At 42.3% G+C, this 19,518-nt stretch overlaps 1 protein-coding gene across 2 annotated transcripts; it reads left to right on the forward strand.

Annotated features, from left to right (window-relative positions):
* The first annotated feature begins 1,701 nt into the window (after window positions 1-1,701).
* LOC137162248 (zinc finger and SCAN domain-containing protein 29-like) lies at window positions 1,702-10,828 on the forward strand. 2 transcript variants are annotated; one of them, XR_010922339.1, is made up of 2 exons: window positions 1,702-9,964; window positions 10,343-10,828. XR_010922339.1 is itself a non-coding variant. In XM_067561852.1 (2 exons), the coding sequence occupies exons 1-2, from the start codon at window positions 9,348-9,350 to the stop codon at window positions 10,474-10,476; spliced, it is 516 nt and encodes a 171-aa protein (XP_067417953.1). In that variant the 5' UTR covers window positions 1,702-9,347; the 3' UTR covers window positions 10,477-10,828. The 2 variants fall into 2 exon arrangements, 1 of the variants encoding a protein (XP_067417953.1); XM_067561852.1 differs by having other exon boundaries at window positions 1,702-9,729.
* Window positions 10,829-19,518: the final 8,690 nt, after the last annotated feature.

The raw sequence follows: 19,518 nt of genomic DNA on the forward strand, positions 1-19,518 counted from the left end.
AGAAAGTAATAGAAACAGGTTCACTATATTAGTAGGTAGATTAGATAGATTTCTAGGCAAAATCAAAGTCCTTAAGATGCATAAAGTTACTCTCTGTTTTTACAGAGGTATCTGGAATACAGTAAGTGAATCTAACAGATCTACAATGAGACCTCTAGGTCTAGGAAGGTGTGGATAATGGGTCATTATTATCTGCTTTCTTTCAACTATTTCCTAAGAAAGAAAAATAAAAGAACAAAATACTTGCCACATGAAGAACACAGTGAGATTTTTATATCTAAAATTACTGTCTGATTTCAGATAGCCTTTGTACAATACAGGATGAAAGAAAGCAAGATTTCCAAGTGGAATTCAGTACATTTTTGTCTTTATCGCCTTCAAAAGCACAAGAATTTATGCTATTTTATGTGATCATTTATACAGACACAAATCAAAGCCAAGCCCTTCTGGAAAGAAGACAAAGAGTGATTGGTTCCCCAGTTTAAAAGCCGTAGAGTGTATTGCAGTCATACATTTCTGAGTCATGATGAGGTGGGCCCAGGAAAGTTTATTAAATGTTTTGTAATGGGAAATGACTCAAAGGTTTGTAATTGGAAATCCTGATGCTAATCAGCAGTATAAACATAGAGCTTCTCCAGAATGCCCTGAAGCCATACTTAGTCAGAAGGTGAAAACAAAAATCACAGCAACCTTCCTCTTGAATACCATCACCATCATGGGCGATCAATCACCAGCCCTCCAAAACTACTATTACAGGGAAAGCGCAATAGCTAGAATGACTTGCTACAAAAAAACCGAGAAGTAATCAAGGCGAGGCACTGAAAGGCAGCAGTGTGCTGCACTGTCTTTGCATGAAGAAATCAGCAGAGAGATCAGATGCTCTTAATAAAAGTACTAATACAAAAATAGAGCTTCCAGGTGTTTCTAAGCCCCCTCATTTTTAAGGCCCAGATCACAATCCTGCAAGGCTAAATGATTTCCTGCAAGGCACTGAGTGCTCTCAATTCCTATCAAAGTCAATGGCAGACAAGGAAGCTTAACTTTTTACACGATAAAGCCCCTGTGGCCTAATCTTGCTCCTATTAAATCCCTGGGAGTTTTGCAACTAACTTCAACTATCCATTTTACAGATGGAGCATTATTATTATTGCTATTTGTTATTGTGCTAACATCTAGAAGCCAGGGCTTTATTGTGCTAGGCACTGTACAAACATACAAAGATGGTCTGTGCCCTAAAGAGTTTATAATCTAGCTTTTATGACTGCCATCGCACACTGAGCAGAAAAATATTTTAGAGAACTATCCACAATGATGCCAAGATCTTTCTTGAGTGGTAACAGCTAATTTAGATCCCATCATTTTGTGTATATAGTTCGGATGATGTTTTCCGGTGTGAATTAGCTTGAACTTATCAACACTGAATTTCACCTGCCATTTTGTTGCTTGGTCAGCCAGTTTTGTGAGATTTCCTTGTAACTCTCTGAAGTCATCTTTGGCCTTAAGTATCTTGCGTAATTTTGTATCATCCATAAACTTTACTAACTCACTGTTTACCCCTTTTTCCGAAATCATTTATGAATATGTTGAAGAGCTCTGGTTCCAGTACAAATCCTTAGGGTAGGGTGCTCAGATAGCAAGTGTTAAAAATTGGGATGGAGTGGGGGGGGGGGGTAATAGGTATCTATATAAGAAAAAGGGACATCTGGTCACCCTGTCTTGGGGGACCCCTCTATTTACCCCTCTTTCCACTGTGATAACTGACCATTTATTTCTACTATATGTTTCCTATCTTTTAACTGTTTACTGATCCATGAGAGAACTTTCCGTTTTATCCATGACTGCTTACTTTGCTTAAGAGCCTTTGGTGAGGGACTCTGTGAAAGGTTTTCTGAACGTTCAAGTACACAATGTTCACTGGATCATCCTTGTCCATGTTTGTTGACCCCCCTAAAAAAATTCTAATATATTAGTGAGGCATGATTTCCTTTTGCAAAAGCCATGTTGACTCTTACCCAAGCTATTGTGTTCATCTATGTGTTTCATAATTCTGTTCTTGACTATAGTTTCAGCCAATGCGCCTGGTACTGAAGTTAGGCTTACTGGCCTTTATTGCCAGGATTTCCCCTGGAGTATATATTCCTCACTGTTTTTACGGACTCCAACATGCGTTGCATTGTGTCAGTTGCTGAAGCATGGAGCACCAGGTCAGCATATCTAAGGTCAGGTGTCCACTAATGGAAATCCCAGCTCCATGCACTTTGTCAAAACCTTCCAAAGCTTGTCTCATAATAAATTCTGTGCACAAGTTAACGAGATGTGGGGACAAAATACATTCTTGTCTCACACCCTGCCCAGTGGAACACTGTCTCCTATTACTGTTCCCACCATGGAATGGTGGTGGTGGTAGAGACTTGTGATGAGTTCGGTAAGAGCTTTGGAATCCCCATGTCTGCCAGTATCTTCCAAAGATGGTTGTGTCTTATACTACCAAACGCTTTTGCGTAGTCAATGAAGCACATGATCAGTGGGTGATTGTACTCTCTGTATATTTCAATAATGTGATGGATATTCACAATTTGGTCATGCATGCCTCAGCCCACTCTGAAACTAACTTCTTGTGGTGGTAGTTCTATTTCTACCTTTCATTTCATATGGCCCTGGACTGTGCAGAGCACAACTTGGTTCATGACAAATATCAGGCAGATGATATGATACTTACTACACTCTGCTACATCTCTCTTTGGTAAGGGCAGAATTCCCTTCATCCAGTCTTCCAGCTCATTTCTAGTTACCCATATTTAACTACAAAATTTCCACATTCACATTTCCACATTCATAGTAATGCATTCACCAATCTCCTAAGATAGGTGGGCAAAATAACCCCCTAATAATAGTTATTTAATTTGTTTTAAGTGGTTTCAATATAAGATGTGGTACAGTAGCACTAAGTATATTTATTATTATAAATAAGGCAAAGTTATGTATTCAGGGGCTGTAGGGGGCATTAAGACATGCTCTTTCTCCCCTGTATGGGCTCCACATGCCATGGGTAGCATACAGGGGGAGACATAGGCCCCACAAAGCCGTTATTTTCCTTTACACCATCCCTAGCAGAAAATAGACAAAGCCTTGGCTCTACCTCCAATGTACTAGCCAGAATAGCTGCACCAGCAGAGAGAGAAATGCTGTGCCATGTATACACCTGGCAAAGCCATTATTTGAGTTCATAATTTGTAAAGTGTTTTGGGATCCTTTGGGACAAAACACACTATATAAAAATGGGACTAAACTGGAGGGCCCGGATAATCTCCATCCAAGGATATTAAAGGAACTGGTATGTGAAATTGCAAGCCCATTATCAAGGATTTTTAATGAATCTGTAAACTCAGGGGTGTTACCGTATGACTAGAGAATTGCTAACATAGTTCCTATTTTTAAGAGAGGGAAAAAAGCAATCCAGGTAATTACAGGCCTGTTAGTTTGACCTCAGTAGTATGCAAGGTGTTGGAAAAATTTTTGAAAGAGAAATTAGTTAAGGACATCAAGGTTAATGGTAATTGGGACAAAATATAACATGACTATACAAAAGGTAGATCATGCCAAACCAACCTGATCTCCACTTTTGAGAAGATAACAGATTTTTTAGACAAAGGGAATGCAGTGGATCTAATTTACCTAGATTTCAGTAGGCATTTGATTTGGTTCCACACGGGGAACTATTAGTTAAATTGGAAAAGATGGGGATTAATATGAAAACTGGAAGGTGGATAAGGAACTGGTTAAAGTGGAGACCACAATGAGTCATACTGAAAGGTAAACTGTCAGGCTGAAGGGAGGTTATTAGTGGAGATCCTTAGGGACTGGTCTTGGGACTGATCTTATTTAACCTTTTTATTACTGACCTTGGCACAGAAAGTAGGAGTGTGCTAATAAAGTTTGCGGATGATACAAAGTTGGGAGGTATTGCTAATGCAGAGAAAGACCGGGATATCATACAACAAGATCTGGATGACCTTGTAAACTGGAGTAATAGAAATAGGATGAAATTTAATAGTGGAAAGTGCAAGGTTATGCACTTAGGGACTAATACAAGAACTTTTGCTATAAGCTGGGGACGCATCAGTTGGAAGTAACAGAGGAAGAGAAGGACATGGGCGTATTGGTTGATCACAGGAGAACTATGAGGCACCAATGAGATGTGGCGGTAAAAAAAACGAATGCAGTCCTAGGATGCATCAGGTGAGGTATTTCCATTAGAGATAGGGAGGTGTTAGTAACATTATACAAGGCATTGGTCAGACCTCATCCTGAATACAGATGAATGTGCAGTTCTAGTTTCCTATGTTTAAGAAAGATGAATTCAAACTGGAACATGTGCAGAGAAGAGCTACTAGGATGATCCAAGAAATGGCAAACCAGCCTTATGAGAGGAGACTCAAAGTGCTTAACTTGTTTAGTCTAACCAAAAGAAGGCTGAGCAGAGTTATGATTGCTCTCTATAAATATATCAGAGGGATAAATACCAGGGAGGGAGAGGAGTTCTTTAAGTTCAGCACCGATGTGGACACAAAAGAGAAAATGGATATAAACTGGTCATCAGGAAGTTTAGACTTGAAATTAGATGAAGGTTTCTAACCATCAGGGGAGTGAATTTCTGGAACAGCCTTCCAGGGGAGCAGTGGGGGCAAGAAACCTAACTAGCTTTAAGAGAGAGCTTGATAAGTTTATGGAAGGAATGTATGATGGGGCAGCATAATTTGGGAATTGACTGATCTTAGATTATTAGTGGTAAATATGCCCTATGTCCTGTTATGGGATGGGTGGGTTCTGAGTTACTACAGAGAATTCTTTCTGGGTGTCTGGCTGGTGAGTCTAGCCCACATGCTCCGGGTTTAGCTGATCGCCATATTTGGGGTCAGGAAGGATCTTTCCCCCAGGGCAGATTGGCATAGGCCCTGGCGGTTTTTCACTTTCCTCTGTAGAGTGGGGTGCGGGTCATTTGCTGATGTATTCTCTGTACCTTGAAGTCTTTAAATCATTATTTGAGAATTCAATAACACAGTCTTAGGTTAGGGGTCTATTATAGGAATGGGTGGGTGAAGTTCTGTGACCTGCATTGTGCAAGAGATCAGACTAGATGATCATAATGGTCCCTTCTGACCTTATAGTCTATGAGTCAAACCCCAGGACATTGTGCATTTAAGGACCCAGGATCAGGAGCTCTATAATGTAGGGTAGGGAAGGGCTTCCCTCTCTCCCAGTCTATCGGGAACAGCTCTCTGGAGGAGGGCGGTATATAGACTGGAAAAAGAAGGAAGAGACACTAGCAAAAAGAAGGAAGCTGGAGCCAGAAGGCTCAGTTTCCATGGAGAGACAGCCATGGGTGGTGACCTTGTGAAGGGCAGGCTGTGATAGGGGAAAAGCTCCTTATGGATGGCTGAAGAGCCAGACATAAGTATGAAGGATTGCAGTGATGTACTTTATTGTTTGCAACTCTTTGCTGGCATTAAGTCACACCAAGTAGAGGGTGGTAGGACTCATAAGAAAGGCTGTGCGGAGCCTGGAAGGGGCCATGAAGAGGGAGAAGAGAGAGAGGCAAAGGGAACTCTGGGCGCAAGGGATCACTCAAAGCTGCAGCCCTGATACACCTTGTCCCCTTGAAGTCAATGGCAAAATTCTCCTTGATGTCAGTGAAAGCAGGACCAGGCCCCAGATTGTTTGAGAAACACTATAAAAAGATAGAAGAGGTTTCAGACTAAATTGATTTTAACTATTACACTACAACATTGTTTTGTGGATCAGTATTTTAATGCTCCTTTTCATTTTGTAGCCTAGACACTTTGGAGGAGAGTGTGTACAATCACTGCCTAGGGCAGGGGATTGCCCTGTTATCAGCAAACCTTTCTGATTGCTGGTACCAGTCAAGTGAATTAACTTTGGAAGATAGACAAAGCGCAATGGCTTGAAAGCTTGATATTTCAGGAGAGAGGGAGGCAACCTTGTCTTAGGTTCTTCTACTGAAACACAGCAGTGAAGCAGCAGGTCTTATAAAAGAGAGAGGAAAGTGGCTCATTTGCCAGATACACTGGTCTCTTAGAGACACATCAGCTTACATCCATTCTTTTATAATATCCCTTTCTAACAAACAGGATGATCGAAATGGGAATGATAATAAATGGGCTACACTTGTCAGTTTGCACAGTTTTGTTAGCCTATTCCAAGGAGACAGTTTTACTTCATTATGGTGAAATATGTCCAAAGAATCGTGGGTAATGAGTTTCTCTAGGGCAATTACAACAGGATGTCATTTACACATCAGTTTACAATTGAACTAGAAACAGACTCAACCAGCCATGGCTACTGTCAAAATGGGGGGAAAAGGAAAACAAATAAACCAACCAACCAACCACCTATCCACCACATACTGGGAAATTTAAAATGAGCGATATTGTCAAAGTGATAATAAACAAATTAGGCTGAATAACATGAAATATAATGAGATGATACTGACTGTAATATATTAGGAATACAGTAGTGCTAGTGTACTACAAAAATCTTTACCGTTCTATAAAAACTGGAATATATATTACAAAATCAAAGAATTTCTGATGGATTTATAAATTTGAATGTATCAGACAAATTCCCTAAAAATAACAGATAACCTAACATTCAAAATATTCTCAATATTAAGACATTGTAAAAAATCATATTGTAAAATGATAACCATGCACATACCTGCAACAAGTTAGCCAGGTATTAATGGTATTTTGGGGAAGAAAATTAATAGTTCAGAACACAACTGAGACTACAACATTATAGAGCAATAGGGAAGCAATGAAATAAAACTATCATGGGTTAAAAGTTCAGGTGACTTTATAAGCAAACTTCTGTAGTGAATGCATTTAACAAGAAACCAAAGAAGACTGTTCAAAATGGAATTAGTTTTGAACAAACTCCATCCTCCAACCAGGCTGAATGTATGTGGACCATAAATCACCAATATCAATTGAACCTCTTTTAGACCTAGCAAAATAAATTCAGAGATCAGCACAAGGTAATTCAAGTCCAGGGCTGAGACCTGAGTCATGTTTCAGACTGGTGTGAGTTTTTAAATGGATGAGCTATAAATCCTTGAAAGCAGGATTTATAATGAAAATGCTGACAGACCCATAACTATCTAGCAGATGCTACTATAAAAATATTCAGTAAGAATGAGATTCATCACAGTTGAAAAAGACCTCCACAAAGCCCTGCCCATCACTTAAACTCTAGGTTACAAGTTTAAGTGATGCAGAGGGCTTTGTACAGGCCATACAAGTATCTCACCACAAAACAGGTGGCAGCTAGATTTTAACAAGGCTTGAGGACTTCAGATTTGTGAATACATGTCATGCAAAAGGAGATGTGAGCAGACTATTAAAAGTTGGAGGGATGGGTTCATCTATTACTCTCCTCTCCAATCTCTATGCCACTGTATTTTTTCAGATCAAAATCTCCCATTCAGAAGTTCAGATATTCAGAATAAGAGCATGTAGGAGCTGGTAGGGGAACAGACTTGTATGAAATACAAAACACTACCAGAAAAAGTAGTCTCTCTACTGGAAAAAAGTTAGTTCAGGATCACTTTATTTTAATTAAAAGGTAGAGATGTTATTTCCCCAGAGTTTCGTTTTCACTTTTAGCTATATCTGTCTCTCCCTTTAATTAAGTTGCAGATCTCTTTTAGTAAGTGAAGTCGTTTGTTGTGAAGGTAATTTTGTCCACTCAGCAAAGTACAGAGAAGAGTTATTGGTTCATCACTTTCTCCTAATTCTCTAAGTGAATTTGGCATTGTTAATAGCTCAATGCTATAATTCACTGTCAAGGTTATGGCCCTTAATTTGTAGTGAACACCATGGGCCCAATTCAATCTGCTGGGCAGAACTTAGACTGTAGGCCTCCGTGGGTGGGTGGCACGGGAGTACAAGGCAGTTGCAATGCCAACTGTTCTGAAGAGCCCCAAAGCCTGCTGCTACAGCCCAGAAAGTGGGCAGGGCTTTCTGGGAAGGTGACATGGCTAAAGTACCTGTGAGGTGTGTTGATTTAGCTCACCCCCCTGTGCAGCCCATGTCTGTGGATCCCCTAGCCAGTCCTGGCTGTAGATTAACACTACTCTCCACCTTAGAGGAAACTCTTGAAAGAAAGCAGTGGCCATATCATTTGCCCATCCCAAAAGGAAAATCCTTCCCTTGGCACAGCTACTGCCAGGGGTTGAAATAATAATGGTGCTGTCTGGGACTGGTGTTGTCTGATGGCTTAATTAAGTCATTAAATGAATGGGCATAAGAAATGCGTGTGGAATACAACACTTATTACAGGAGTCCGAAAATCTAACAGATCGCTGCTAGTAACTGTTTAGGTTCCCTGTGTGTTATTGAAACCTAACATTTTATGGAGTGTTCAGATTTTCTTCTCTGAAACTGGTATTGCAACACTAATTCTCATAGACCACCATGCTATCTGTAAGAAACTGCCTTTCACATAGAATCATAGAAGATTAGAGTTGGAAGGGACCGCAGGAGGCCATCGAGTCCAACCCCTTGCTCAAAACAGGACCAACCCCAACTAAATCATCCTGCTGTAAAACACAATCAACACATTGAGTCAAATCTCGCCCCTTTCCTGACATTTGGATTTATTAACAATGACATTTATAATAAAGAGAAGTTAAGCTCAAGCCTTTTCTTCAGGCTTGGCTGCTGTTAAATTTCTTACCTCAAGGCTGCTCAGTCTACATCCTAGTTCCTTCCTTTTTTTCTGTGTGTCTCAGGCCTGGTCTACACTGGCAACTTAGGTCGACTTAAGGTCCCTTAATTTGAATTAATTACACCCACGTCTACATTGACGCCACTGTTAATTCGAATTAAGGTGCATGTAAAATCGACCTAATAAGACCATCTTTGCAAGTGGTGTAGCGCCTAAATCTAATTTGTTAAATCGAATTAGCGTCAGTGTAGGCACAAACTATCTTAAATCAAATTAATTAACCTCTGGGCTGTATCCCAAAATGCCCCACTTTGATCGCTCTGCACAGTCGCGCTGTGCTGCTCTTTGTTCACGGAAGCAGGAAAAGTCCCCTCCCCTTAAGTCCCAGGAACATTTGAATTTCCATTTCCTGTGCTAGCTGCCAGCGTTGGGAGAGCTTTGCCACTGTTCTCAGCAAGGCTACTGCAAAGCCGAAACGCGCTCCAGCATGGAGTCGACCAGAGGTCTTAGATCTCATCGGGCGGTGGGGAGAGGAGTCAGTTCTGGCTCAGCTCAGAGCCAGCAAAAGGAATCTGGACATATATGGAAAGATATCCCAGGGCATGCTGGAGAAGGGACACAAGAGGGACACTCAGCAGTGCAGAGTGAAGATCAAGGAGCTGCGCCAGTCGTATCAGAAAGCCAGGAAAGCTAACAGCCGCTCGGGCTCCTCTCCCAAAACATGCAGGTTCTATGATGAGATGCGTGCTATTCTGGGGGGTAATCCCACCATGATGCCTCCCCACAGCATCAATACCTCCGCTATTTCACAGTCCACGATCAATGAGGAGGACTCTGTGGATGAGGAGGAGGAGGAAGCTGTGGAGAGCAGGGTGCAGGAGAGTGGGGTGTCCGTTCTCCCACAAAGTCAGGACTTATTCCTGACTCCCGAGCAGTCTACCAGCACACAGGACAGCACAAATGATCCTGGGGAAGGCACATCTTGTGAGTTTTCTTTCTTCTTAGCATTTCTGTCCTTGAACATTGGGTGTGGGGTGAATGAAGGGGATCACAGGCGTTTCGTTAACTATGCTGGGTGGTTACCCAGGGATCCTGTTTTTTAAGTGATGCGAAATGCTACTTTTATCATCAGTTGATATCACATAAAAAATTAATGTATGTAATCTGTTATTCCTCAGAAATTTTTTCAAGGGACAGCTGCCTTGTTCCTCCCTCCACGGTAGGAGTCTTCTCTGCACTCTCGGTAGCCAGCATCATGGCTTCATGTGTTTTAAGAATATCCTCATCCTCACCCTCACCCCCCACACCGTCCTCAGTTTCTCTCTGTAAGGGTTTGGAATACAAACAGATACCCCTCTCCCCCCACAAGCCATCCGCAGTTCCTCTCTGTAAGGGTTTTAAATACAAGCACAGAGAGAAAATTAGCTACATTGTATCAAGGCATCATTACTGAGATTGATACATATGTATCCTGTTCCTCACTATGCAAAGCATGGCTACATTTTATCAAAGCATCATTATTGAAATTGACACATATGTATCTTGTTCTTCACTATGCTAACTATGGCTATCTTGTTATTTTTCTTTCATTCTGCAGACACCTCGGCAGTGGGCCGACCATTGAGCAGTGCTGCGGACAGACTGTCTCAGATTAGAAAAAGGAAGAAAAAAAGCAGAGATGACATCTTTTCAGAGCTCATCAATGCCACGGCAGCCACAGAGACAGAGTAAAGAGTGTGGAGGCTGACCTTGTCCCAGAACATGGGACAAATGCAGGAACATGATCGCAGCACCACAGGAGATGCTGCGACTACTGCGGGACCAGGCAGACTTGCTTCGGCTTATTGTGGACAGAATCCCGCTGCAGGCCCTCCATAATGCTCCTCGACGGAGTGCTATGCCGCCCTCCCCTGCCCCAAACAGGTCTCAGAGGAGGTTGACCAGGATGCAGTACTTGCTTTCCTTCACCCCAGTGGAGGGGAGCAGAAAGCTATGGCAGCCACGCTGACCGCTGGCCACCAAGCTACCACCCTACCCCTGGAGATGGTGAATGAACCCTCCCGCCCCCCCTTCACCCAAGACTTGAATGTTAAAAAATAAAGTTTTGCATCTTTCTAAAGCGTTTCTTTATTAAGTCTTGTTCATGAGGGATTTTTTCAGGCACAGATATCGAAGGGCAATGGGGCATGTGGGTATCATCAAAGGCAAACAACATACAGGGGTTTGGGTGGTGGGGGGATTTACAAGGCAAGCAACATACAGGGGGATGAGTGGTTGGCAGGGGGTTAGGGAATCATCAAAGGCAAACAACATACAGGAACAGAAATCAGTCCTGCATCTCATTGCAGAACCTGGTTTTCAAAGCTTCCCTAATGCAAAGCGCTCCGCGGTATGCTCTCACCGTGGTGCTGGCACATGGCTGCTCTTAATTGGCTTTCTGCCTCCACAGCCCAACCCTGGGGGAACCTTTCACCCTCACTTCACACACATTATGAAGAACACAGCAAGCAGATATCACAGAAGGGAGGAACTTCTCACTCATGTCCAGCCTAGTGAGGAGACTCCTCCATCTACCCTTTAAACGCCCAAAGGCATATTCTACAACCATTCGGCAACTGCTTAACCTCTTATTAAAACACTCCTTGTCACTGTCAAGCTGTATGGCTTCGTTAGCCAAGGGAGCAAGGGGTAAGCTGGAACCCCCCAAGATCACTATGGGCATTTCCAAATCCCCGATCTGAATTTTTTGGTCAGGGAAGAAAGTTCCCGTCTGCATCTTACAGAACAGCCCTGAGTTATGAAATATATGAGCATCATGCACCTTCCCAGACCACCCCACACTGATGTCTGTGAAACGACCTCTGTAATCCACAAGCCCCTGCAGGACCATGGAAAAGTATCCCTTGTGGTTTATGTACTCGGTCGCTAGGTGTGCAGGTGCTAAGATAGGAATGTGCATTCCATCAATGGCTCCCCTTGCAGTTTGGGAAGCCCATCACGGCAAACCCCTCTACTATGTCCTGCACATTTCCCAAACTCACTACCCTTCGTAGAAGAAGTCTATTTATGGCACTGCACACTTGGTGCACGGCTATGCCCACTGTGGATTTACGGACTCCAAATTGATTCCCAACCGAGTGGTAACAATCAGGGGTTGCCAGCTTCCAGAGAGCAATGGTCACTCTCTTCTCCACCATCATAGCTTGTCTCAAGCGAGTGTTCATGTGCTTCAGGGACGGGGCCAGCTCCGAGCACAGTTCGAGGAAAGTTGCCTTTCACATACAAAAGTTTTGCAGCCACTGATCATCATCCCACAGCTGCATAACGATGCGCACCCTCCAGTCTGTGCTTGTTTCCCTGCACCACAGAATACAGGTGACACGTTACAACCTGCAGCAATTGGGAATTGTTCTGCTGGATGTCTTATATCAGGGCAGCCTCGGTGGCATAGGTGTAGTATCTGCTTCGCCTTCTTGCTCTATTTCCAAAGTACTCCATGATAAGCTGTGATGTATTTGTCATGCTCACAATTAGAGTGCAGAGCTGAGTTGGCTCCATGTCTCTGCAGCAGTGGCGATCGCAGGGAGTAAAAAAAAGTCGCAAAAATCCTTTTCCTGTTTGTTTGGGGGGGCGGGGAAGGGAGGGAGAAAGCAGCGCTGCATCCTGGGACAATGACACTCATCCCAACAGCCACCGTGGCTAGTTGCACTGTGGGATAGCTACCCACATTGCACTGCTTTCTAATTCGACTTAAGGCTGGCCAGTATGAATGCAAGAGACCAGCGCAAACAGCGTAATGTGTACAGTCTGCTGCGATTCATAGAAATCGGCTGCTGAAAGTCGAATTAAGTTAATTCAAATTAGCACTGCAGTGTAGACATGTCCTCAGAGACCCAAGGTCTCTCTGTCAGGGGAGCAACTAGCTGAGATATGCTCCTCTCTCTCTCTTTGGTCCCTCCAGTTGAAGGGCGTTTCATTCCAAAGCTGATAGGTGTTACAGAGCAGGGCTGATTTCAGCCCCAGTTTCCAGGGCAGACTATTAACCCTCTCCTGCTGTGGTCCAGGATGGGATTTATTTACACCATCACACCGTATAAAAGAATAACCAGGGATGGGCACCTGAAAGACATACTGGATGGTAACAGTAGAAAAAGTATTTCACCTCTAGCATCCTAGTTAAACTCAAACCAAGGTCAGTAGTGAGTGAAGTTTTACGATCTGTTGGCTTTTAATGTGATCTCAGCACTCCCCAAGTTCTAATGGATATGGGTACTCTAGAAATAGGCACAAATGGAGACACAACAAAGACTCCCTGAGTCTTTGTTATTTTTTAAATCAAAGCCATCATTTTTCCACAGGTTTGAAAGGCTCAGATGAGTGCTTCTTCACTTCTAGCCAAGTCTAGAACCAGCATGGCTAATAACTACTAGCAAGCTGTTCTTCCATTATTTCTACTGATATTTCTGCCAGCATGCTAAGTAGCAGTGCTGCAAAGCCTAGTTTCAAGATTTCCAAGCCAGTTGATCAGACTCAAGGAATCTGAGTAGCTCAGATTTGCTTTGGAAAACCATCCAACTTTTGGGTGCTGTGGCAAACAGCCGGCTTCACCCGAGTGGGTCTCGTGCTTTTGCCTCTTGTAGTGGGCCAGGGAGTCGCCCGTTACCCCGTCTCCCCAGGGAGGGGGGTAGGGACCCCGGGCCCACCCGCTCCTCCAGGTCCCAGCCCAGGGGCCCTATGAGTAGCAGCTATAAGCTGCTGGCACCATGTTCACAGCTGCAGTCTTTTCCCCTGGGTTAATTCCCTCCCCCGCCCCTCCCCCTGTCCTTCTGGCTTCTTGAGCCAGGTACCTTCCTCCACACTCCTGTCTGCTCCTCCACACCACTCTGCACTCCTGCACACAGCATGGCACACATACTCCTCCAGCTCGTGCCCTGTCTGTCTGGAGCAGTGGGTTTTTATGAAGCACCTGGATGGTTCTTAATTGGCCTCAGCTGCTCCTAATTGTCCCCTAATGACTCTGGCTAGTCTACAGGGAATAAAGCCCAGATCATTCTGGGGTTTACATATCTCTCCTCTACTACTCTCCTACTGCCCCCTGCCCTTGCTATATCACAGTGCTTACCTAAAATGCATCCAAATGCATCCAGTTCTCCCGTCCCTATTATCCACCTAATCAGTATCAGCACTAATTTACATGTATCCATGACCTTTCCATCATCAGCATCAATGGGCACCATCCAGCAACCAGAACCAGTGTCGAAAGAGAGGCTGAAGGTTCCTTTCCCCATTATTCACCGAAAAACTGTAAAACCAACTGATTGATATACACATGCTTCTTATTTGTTACCCTGCAAAATTTGTATCCCTTGTTTAATTTAAATGTTTGTAGAGGCACCAACTTGGTGAAAGTTTACACACATCATTATTTACAATAGTTCTCAAAAACACACTACTAACTATACAGACATAGAGGAAGACAAAGTCTCTGCCTCAAGGAGCTTACCATCCAAAAATAATTCTTACTGCTTACGTAGCTCTTTTCATCCACTGATCTCAAAGCACTTTACAAAAGTATCATTAGCTCAATTGCACATATGGGGAAACTGAGGCACAGAGAGGGAAGTGATGTTTGTCCTTTAAAATTATACATATAATTTTAAAGGTCAAGTATGTTGTGCCCTGCTACATGAGAGTTTCAGCCCACATATAACACCTATTCTCAACAACTCCTGTACCTAGCCATTATTAGCTGATTTACTTCTTCAGAGTATCTCAACAGAAGTAGGTCTGGAAGAGGAATGTGAATGCAGAGAGGGTAGCCACTGTAGTACTAGCTCAGGAAGGGTGTCCCATATGTAGAGGGTGATGTGGGAAAAAAGCAAGTGTTAATTTGTTTGATGTTTCAATTCCTTCACAATCTGACTTTACAAACTTAACATTTATTGCTGCATTTCTTAACCTTAGATTCTTTGTTCCAAGAAGTTCAATAGCTTTGTTGCACTCTCTAAACTATCTTTTCTATTACCCCCACCTTCCGCCCCCAAAATCACCTATGCATAATCCCTCAATAGATTTCTACTTGCTACAACATTACAGTATTTTTCCCAAGGGTTTCTTCTTTGGCCTTATTCAACAAACATGACAATCACTACAGCAGTATAGTCTACTCTTATTCAGAGCACAGCATGGTTTCACAGCTTTGGTCTTTGTACATGGGGTTGGCACAATCTTCTTTGAAGTTGCATATGCCATTTTTCAGTTTGTTTTTTCAGTGCTTCCTTAGTAACTTAACCGCCACATTTTCACTTAAGCAAGACGGTTTAAAAAGGTTTCTGCCAAGAACGACGTAAGACATCATCAGGATGCAAAGAACCAGTCTGCCAGCCAGCATCAGAACCAAGTGAATATAAAGCTGAACTCACAATAAAAAGAACATGAGGCACTCTTTAAAAAACAAAACAAAACAAAACACCACAACTGTACATGTGGTGTGTTTTAACAAAACCCCCTCTTTATTGAAGGTGTGGTTTTATTCCATAAAACCAAGAAACAAATTAAAAAAACCCACCACAAGCCTCTATACTAAAAATTTATTTGGGTTGTGAAATGAAAGCACTCAGAAGTCAGGAAAGAAGAATGCTAACATTGTCTGTGCAACCTTGCTCTTTTCAAAATGTATAGACCTCACTTTGGGCCAGACCCTGAAGGGCCCGTGCTTGGCTGCACAGGGGCAGAAAAGTGTGCTGAAGCCTTGTACAGTTGTGCAAGGTCTTCGGATGCCAGCAGCCTCTGAACTCCCACAGGACCTGCTCACTGATGCGCCTCCAAATTAGCAAAACAAGTAAGCACATGCGTAAGTCCCACTGAACTAGACTTTATAACTGAAGTGTGCATATTAAATGTACCCCAACAAAGGAGAAATCTCTTAGCTCCCAAACACCCAAACTTATTTCCTAGCATATGTAATGTGGTATATCACACTGTCTCATATAGGGTCCATGGAAAGAAAATAAACATACAAGGGGCTAGATTATGCCTTTCCCCATATAAGGAGCAGTGCGGAGCCAAACACTTCCAGGAGCACCAAGGACTTTTAAGCATGTGATTGAAGATGAGTGCTATGCTGAAGCAGGGTCTTAATGAATGGAGCAATGCTATGAGAGATTGTGTCTGTCCGTAGAGCTGTGTAGCTCTGTACTGCCCCCTACACAGGACAGTGGCATACATGCCAAGATGCATGTTAAACTGACCTCATTCAAGAGGTCATCACACAGCATCAAAAGGGCACAAGAAAAATATCTTAATAGTGGCTTTTTTAGAGACTTTCCTACAGCAGCATTGTCTTCACTTTGCTGTCCTGATCATGGCCAAAATTTTCACTCACTTCCTCCAGTGCATGAAAACAACTTTACACTTCTGGTTGCTTGCTTTAAAAAGTTGTATAAATTCATTTTTAGAAGCTGCACAATGAATGCTAAGCTTTCAGACGGGCTCGTGTGGAGCATTGCCTTTCTGGAAACATAATGTTCCTGAAACAGCCATTTCAATTTCACTCTTTCTGGGCTATGTAGTAATTTTCCACAGTTAGTTTTATCACCCATGTCTTATTGTATTGCCAACATCTGTAAAAAGAATTCTCTTTACCTGCCAACTTAAAAAAAAACCAAACCCACACAGTAAATTCAAAGTACGCTTCTTCTGAGAATTTTTTTTTAACCACTCAACTGCCAACTTGTCGATGTCGGAAGCCAGACCTCAAGTTAAAATATATGATATGGAACAACAGAGATTTTGTTTTTAGAGTGAAAGGCCTGAATTAAATACGAGAGTAAATGTTGTCAAAATATTTTATCAGCTTCCTGCTATGCTTCAAGAGGTAGATTTTTAGCTATCATTTTATCCTCTCTCCTTTTATACATTCACATTTAAAATATTCATTCTTCAAAGGGTGTGCCTTCAGCAAGAGCTTGACTCTCCTCTTCTTTCCCAGATCCATTTATAGCTCCCATTACACAGCATAAGAAGGGTGAAATAGACCTCCTTTATGCTTAAGGAAACCATGGAAAAATATAGATTCTGGTGCTTGTAATGTGCACTCAGAGCCAGATTCTGGCATTCTTCTGGTTTTGACAAAAGAATAGATGCATATTAATGCTGCAGATCAGTAGTGGTATGAGCCTATATTGTGGCTAAACATATGCACAGTTTTCTCCCATTCTTTCCTCCTCCTCATGCCCATGCAGATTATTGCTGGCAGGAATCCATGCTCATTTGTGTGGATCAGGTTCTTCCTGCCAACATCCATCCCAGAATGCTCTTTCACGGCCCCACTCATGGAGAATATGAGCCACAGGAGTCTCACTATTTTGACTTATAATACATAAAAAGGCACCTATGGTCTGGTTACTGCAAACCAGTAACACATGCTTTGCATGATGATAATTTTTCTGGGGGTTTCAGTAAAACTAATAATGATTTACATAATGATTTGGCATGCTTTGATGGATGAGATTTAAAATGTTTAATCACACTAACAGTAAGTGAAGGAAGACTATTATGAGATCATAAACTGTTAGTTGGGGGCAAACTATTCAGTCTTGTGCTGGGCAGGAGAAGGTTAGCAGCAAAAAGCAACAGCTTCACTGTGGAGGGTCAAAGACAGAGGAAGTAAACACAGAAATAGAGGAGCACAAAAGATAGTAAAAGAACTAATTAATGTCAGAGGTAAACGTTGCACTGATCATAGAAAGCACTCAGATGGCTAGAGCAGGGGTATTATGAGAGAAGGAACAAAACCACAGCTCCTAGCATATAAACTGAGAACTTTGAGGGAACGACAAATTGTTGTCACAAGTGAGTTAACAAAGGGAACTGGGAAGTTGACCCACATGATATTTGGGAAAACTTCACAAACTTTTATGGAAAATTTTAAAAGAATCCAATAACAACATTTATTTGATTAAAAGACTAGTTAATGAATGTTAAATTACCAAAATCAGCTACTGTCCAGCAAAACCAACTATATACCTCTTGTTACAGATAAATTGCAAGAGGCTAGTAAACATCTTTAAAATGTGAAAGAAAAGAGTTGTCTTCTCTTACCTGGTACAGAGAAAGCCTTCAACAGGGTTGAGTGGAACTTCCTTCTAGCTATAGGAATTTAAGGAAGGAGATAGCATGCAGAGATGTACCATAGCACTTAATGTGATCCTTTGAACAATAATTAGATTCAATAGGCAATATTCAAACACACCTATACACATCTTGGTTGGCTCCCTTGATTCCCTTCTCATCTGTGCACTATTTATGAAGCCTTGTTTGTGGAATTAAAATAGAAGGACAATAAAACAAAGTGATGGTAATGCTAACCTCATGCTTAATAATGTAGTAGCTCCTCTTCCAAACAGAATGAATCAAAGAGAAGTGGCGACCCCTTTGAATCCCAGGTAAACTACAGGCATTGGGGTCCTTTCAGTAGGACTCCAATATAAAGAACAGAGAAGCCTGGAATCTTTACTTAATGTTAAAGGGACTAAAATCATATCAGATATTTGAGAGTTACTATCAAAGGTGACAGGAGAAAAAAATTGTTTGAAGTGAATCAGATCCCTCTATCAAATGCAATATAATCAGCTGTAGATAAGTGATAAAGTCTCATGTGGCTAAATTATGCTTCCTTTAGCCCTTCCACTCCCCCACAACTGTACAGGGTAGAAGGAAGAAGGAGCAGTTACGGTTGCTGGCCGGAGGAGGCACATCTGGGTTGAGGATGGTACAGTGGGAAGAGTCTTGCTACACCACTAATTAAGCATAGCAAGAGCGCTTCCCAGCACAATCCCCACAGTGCTCAAAAGGTACTTCAGAAAGCTAGACTACGTACTGGAGATGGTTTGGCTCTATCTGCTCCCCCATCCCATTTGGCTCAACCAGGTCAGAGGCAAAGTGTAAAGAAACCCATGATATCCTGATGGGAATTTGCACCCATTAAAATTAGACTTAATACATGACATGATACTGTGGTGCGTGCAAGAGTTGGAGGGAGGAAATGAGGGAGTTTGAACTCATGCCAGACACAAATTTGGCCAATTGGTCAGAACACTGAAGGAAAAGGGGTCTCTGCCCAACCACAAGTCAAGATATTTTTGGCCAGCTAATCTGAAGAGACCATTTAGGTTACTGGGCAAAGATACAGTGATCAGTGTGCACTTGCAAGGAAAAACCTTTTCTCTGTGCCTATCAGGTTACCTGGTAACCTGTAGAGCAATCTCTGTGGCTAGCAGGTGGATGAAAAACTCTCAGAACACAGCCCACACAAGTGCAGTTGTACAAAAAGCTGGCATGAGTTTATTTTCAGTGGGACCATTTCCAATGCAAAACACGTTTACTAGGAAAAATGATATTCTCCCAACCTACGTCAAACAACAAGGAAAAAATAACAAGCAAGTTCCTGAACCTTAAATCCCAGGTCATAAAACTCAAAGGAGGAAAATATATTCCCTGCAACTGGAGGAAATTTTCAGGCTCTCATACTTTTTTTTTTTTTTTGGCAACAGGAATTTGTGTGTACTAGGCATGCTTGTACAATATGGGAACGAAGCGACTCTAAGCAAGGGAAAATGGGGACTCAAGGGAAAAGGCTGTTTTAAAAAAGAGTCTATCCTTCTGCTTCTCCAACTTCAACAAGGGACCCGGTGACGTAAAGGACCCTTGACATATTGCCGCAGCACCACTGCACCTTATGGAAAATAACTTTATGTATCCAGTGCATTCTAA

This window comes from Emydura macquarii, unplaced genomic scaffold, assembly GCF_026122565.2.
Source record: "Emydura macquarii macquarii isolate MOO-44397 ecotype Brisbane River unplaced genomic scaffold, CSIRO-AGI_Emac_v2 contig_2422, whole genome shotgun sequence".
NCBI lineage: Eukaryota > Metazoa > Chordata > Testudines > Chelidae > Emydura > Emydura macquarii.

Bases quoted from the DNA above. Each gene is read 5' to 3' on its own strand.
- LOC137162248 (XM_067561852.1), top strand. From the start codon at position 9,348: ATGCTGGAGAAGGGACACAAGAGGGACACTCAGCAGTGCAGAGTGAAG. The intron at 9,730-10,342 runs GTGAGTTTTCTT...TTCATTCTGCAG, and splicing joins TCCTGGGGAAGGCACATCTT to ACACCTCGGCAGTGGGCCGA.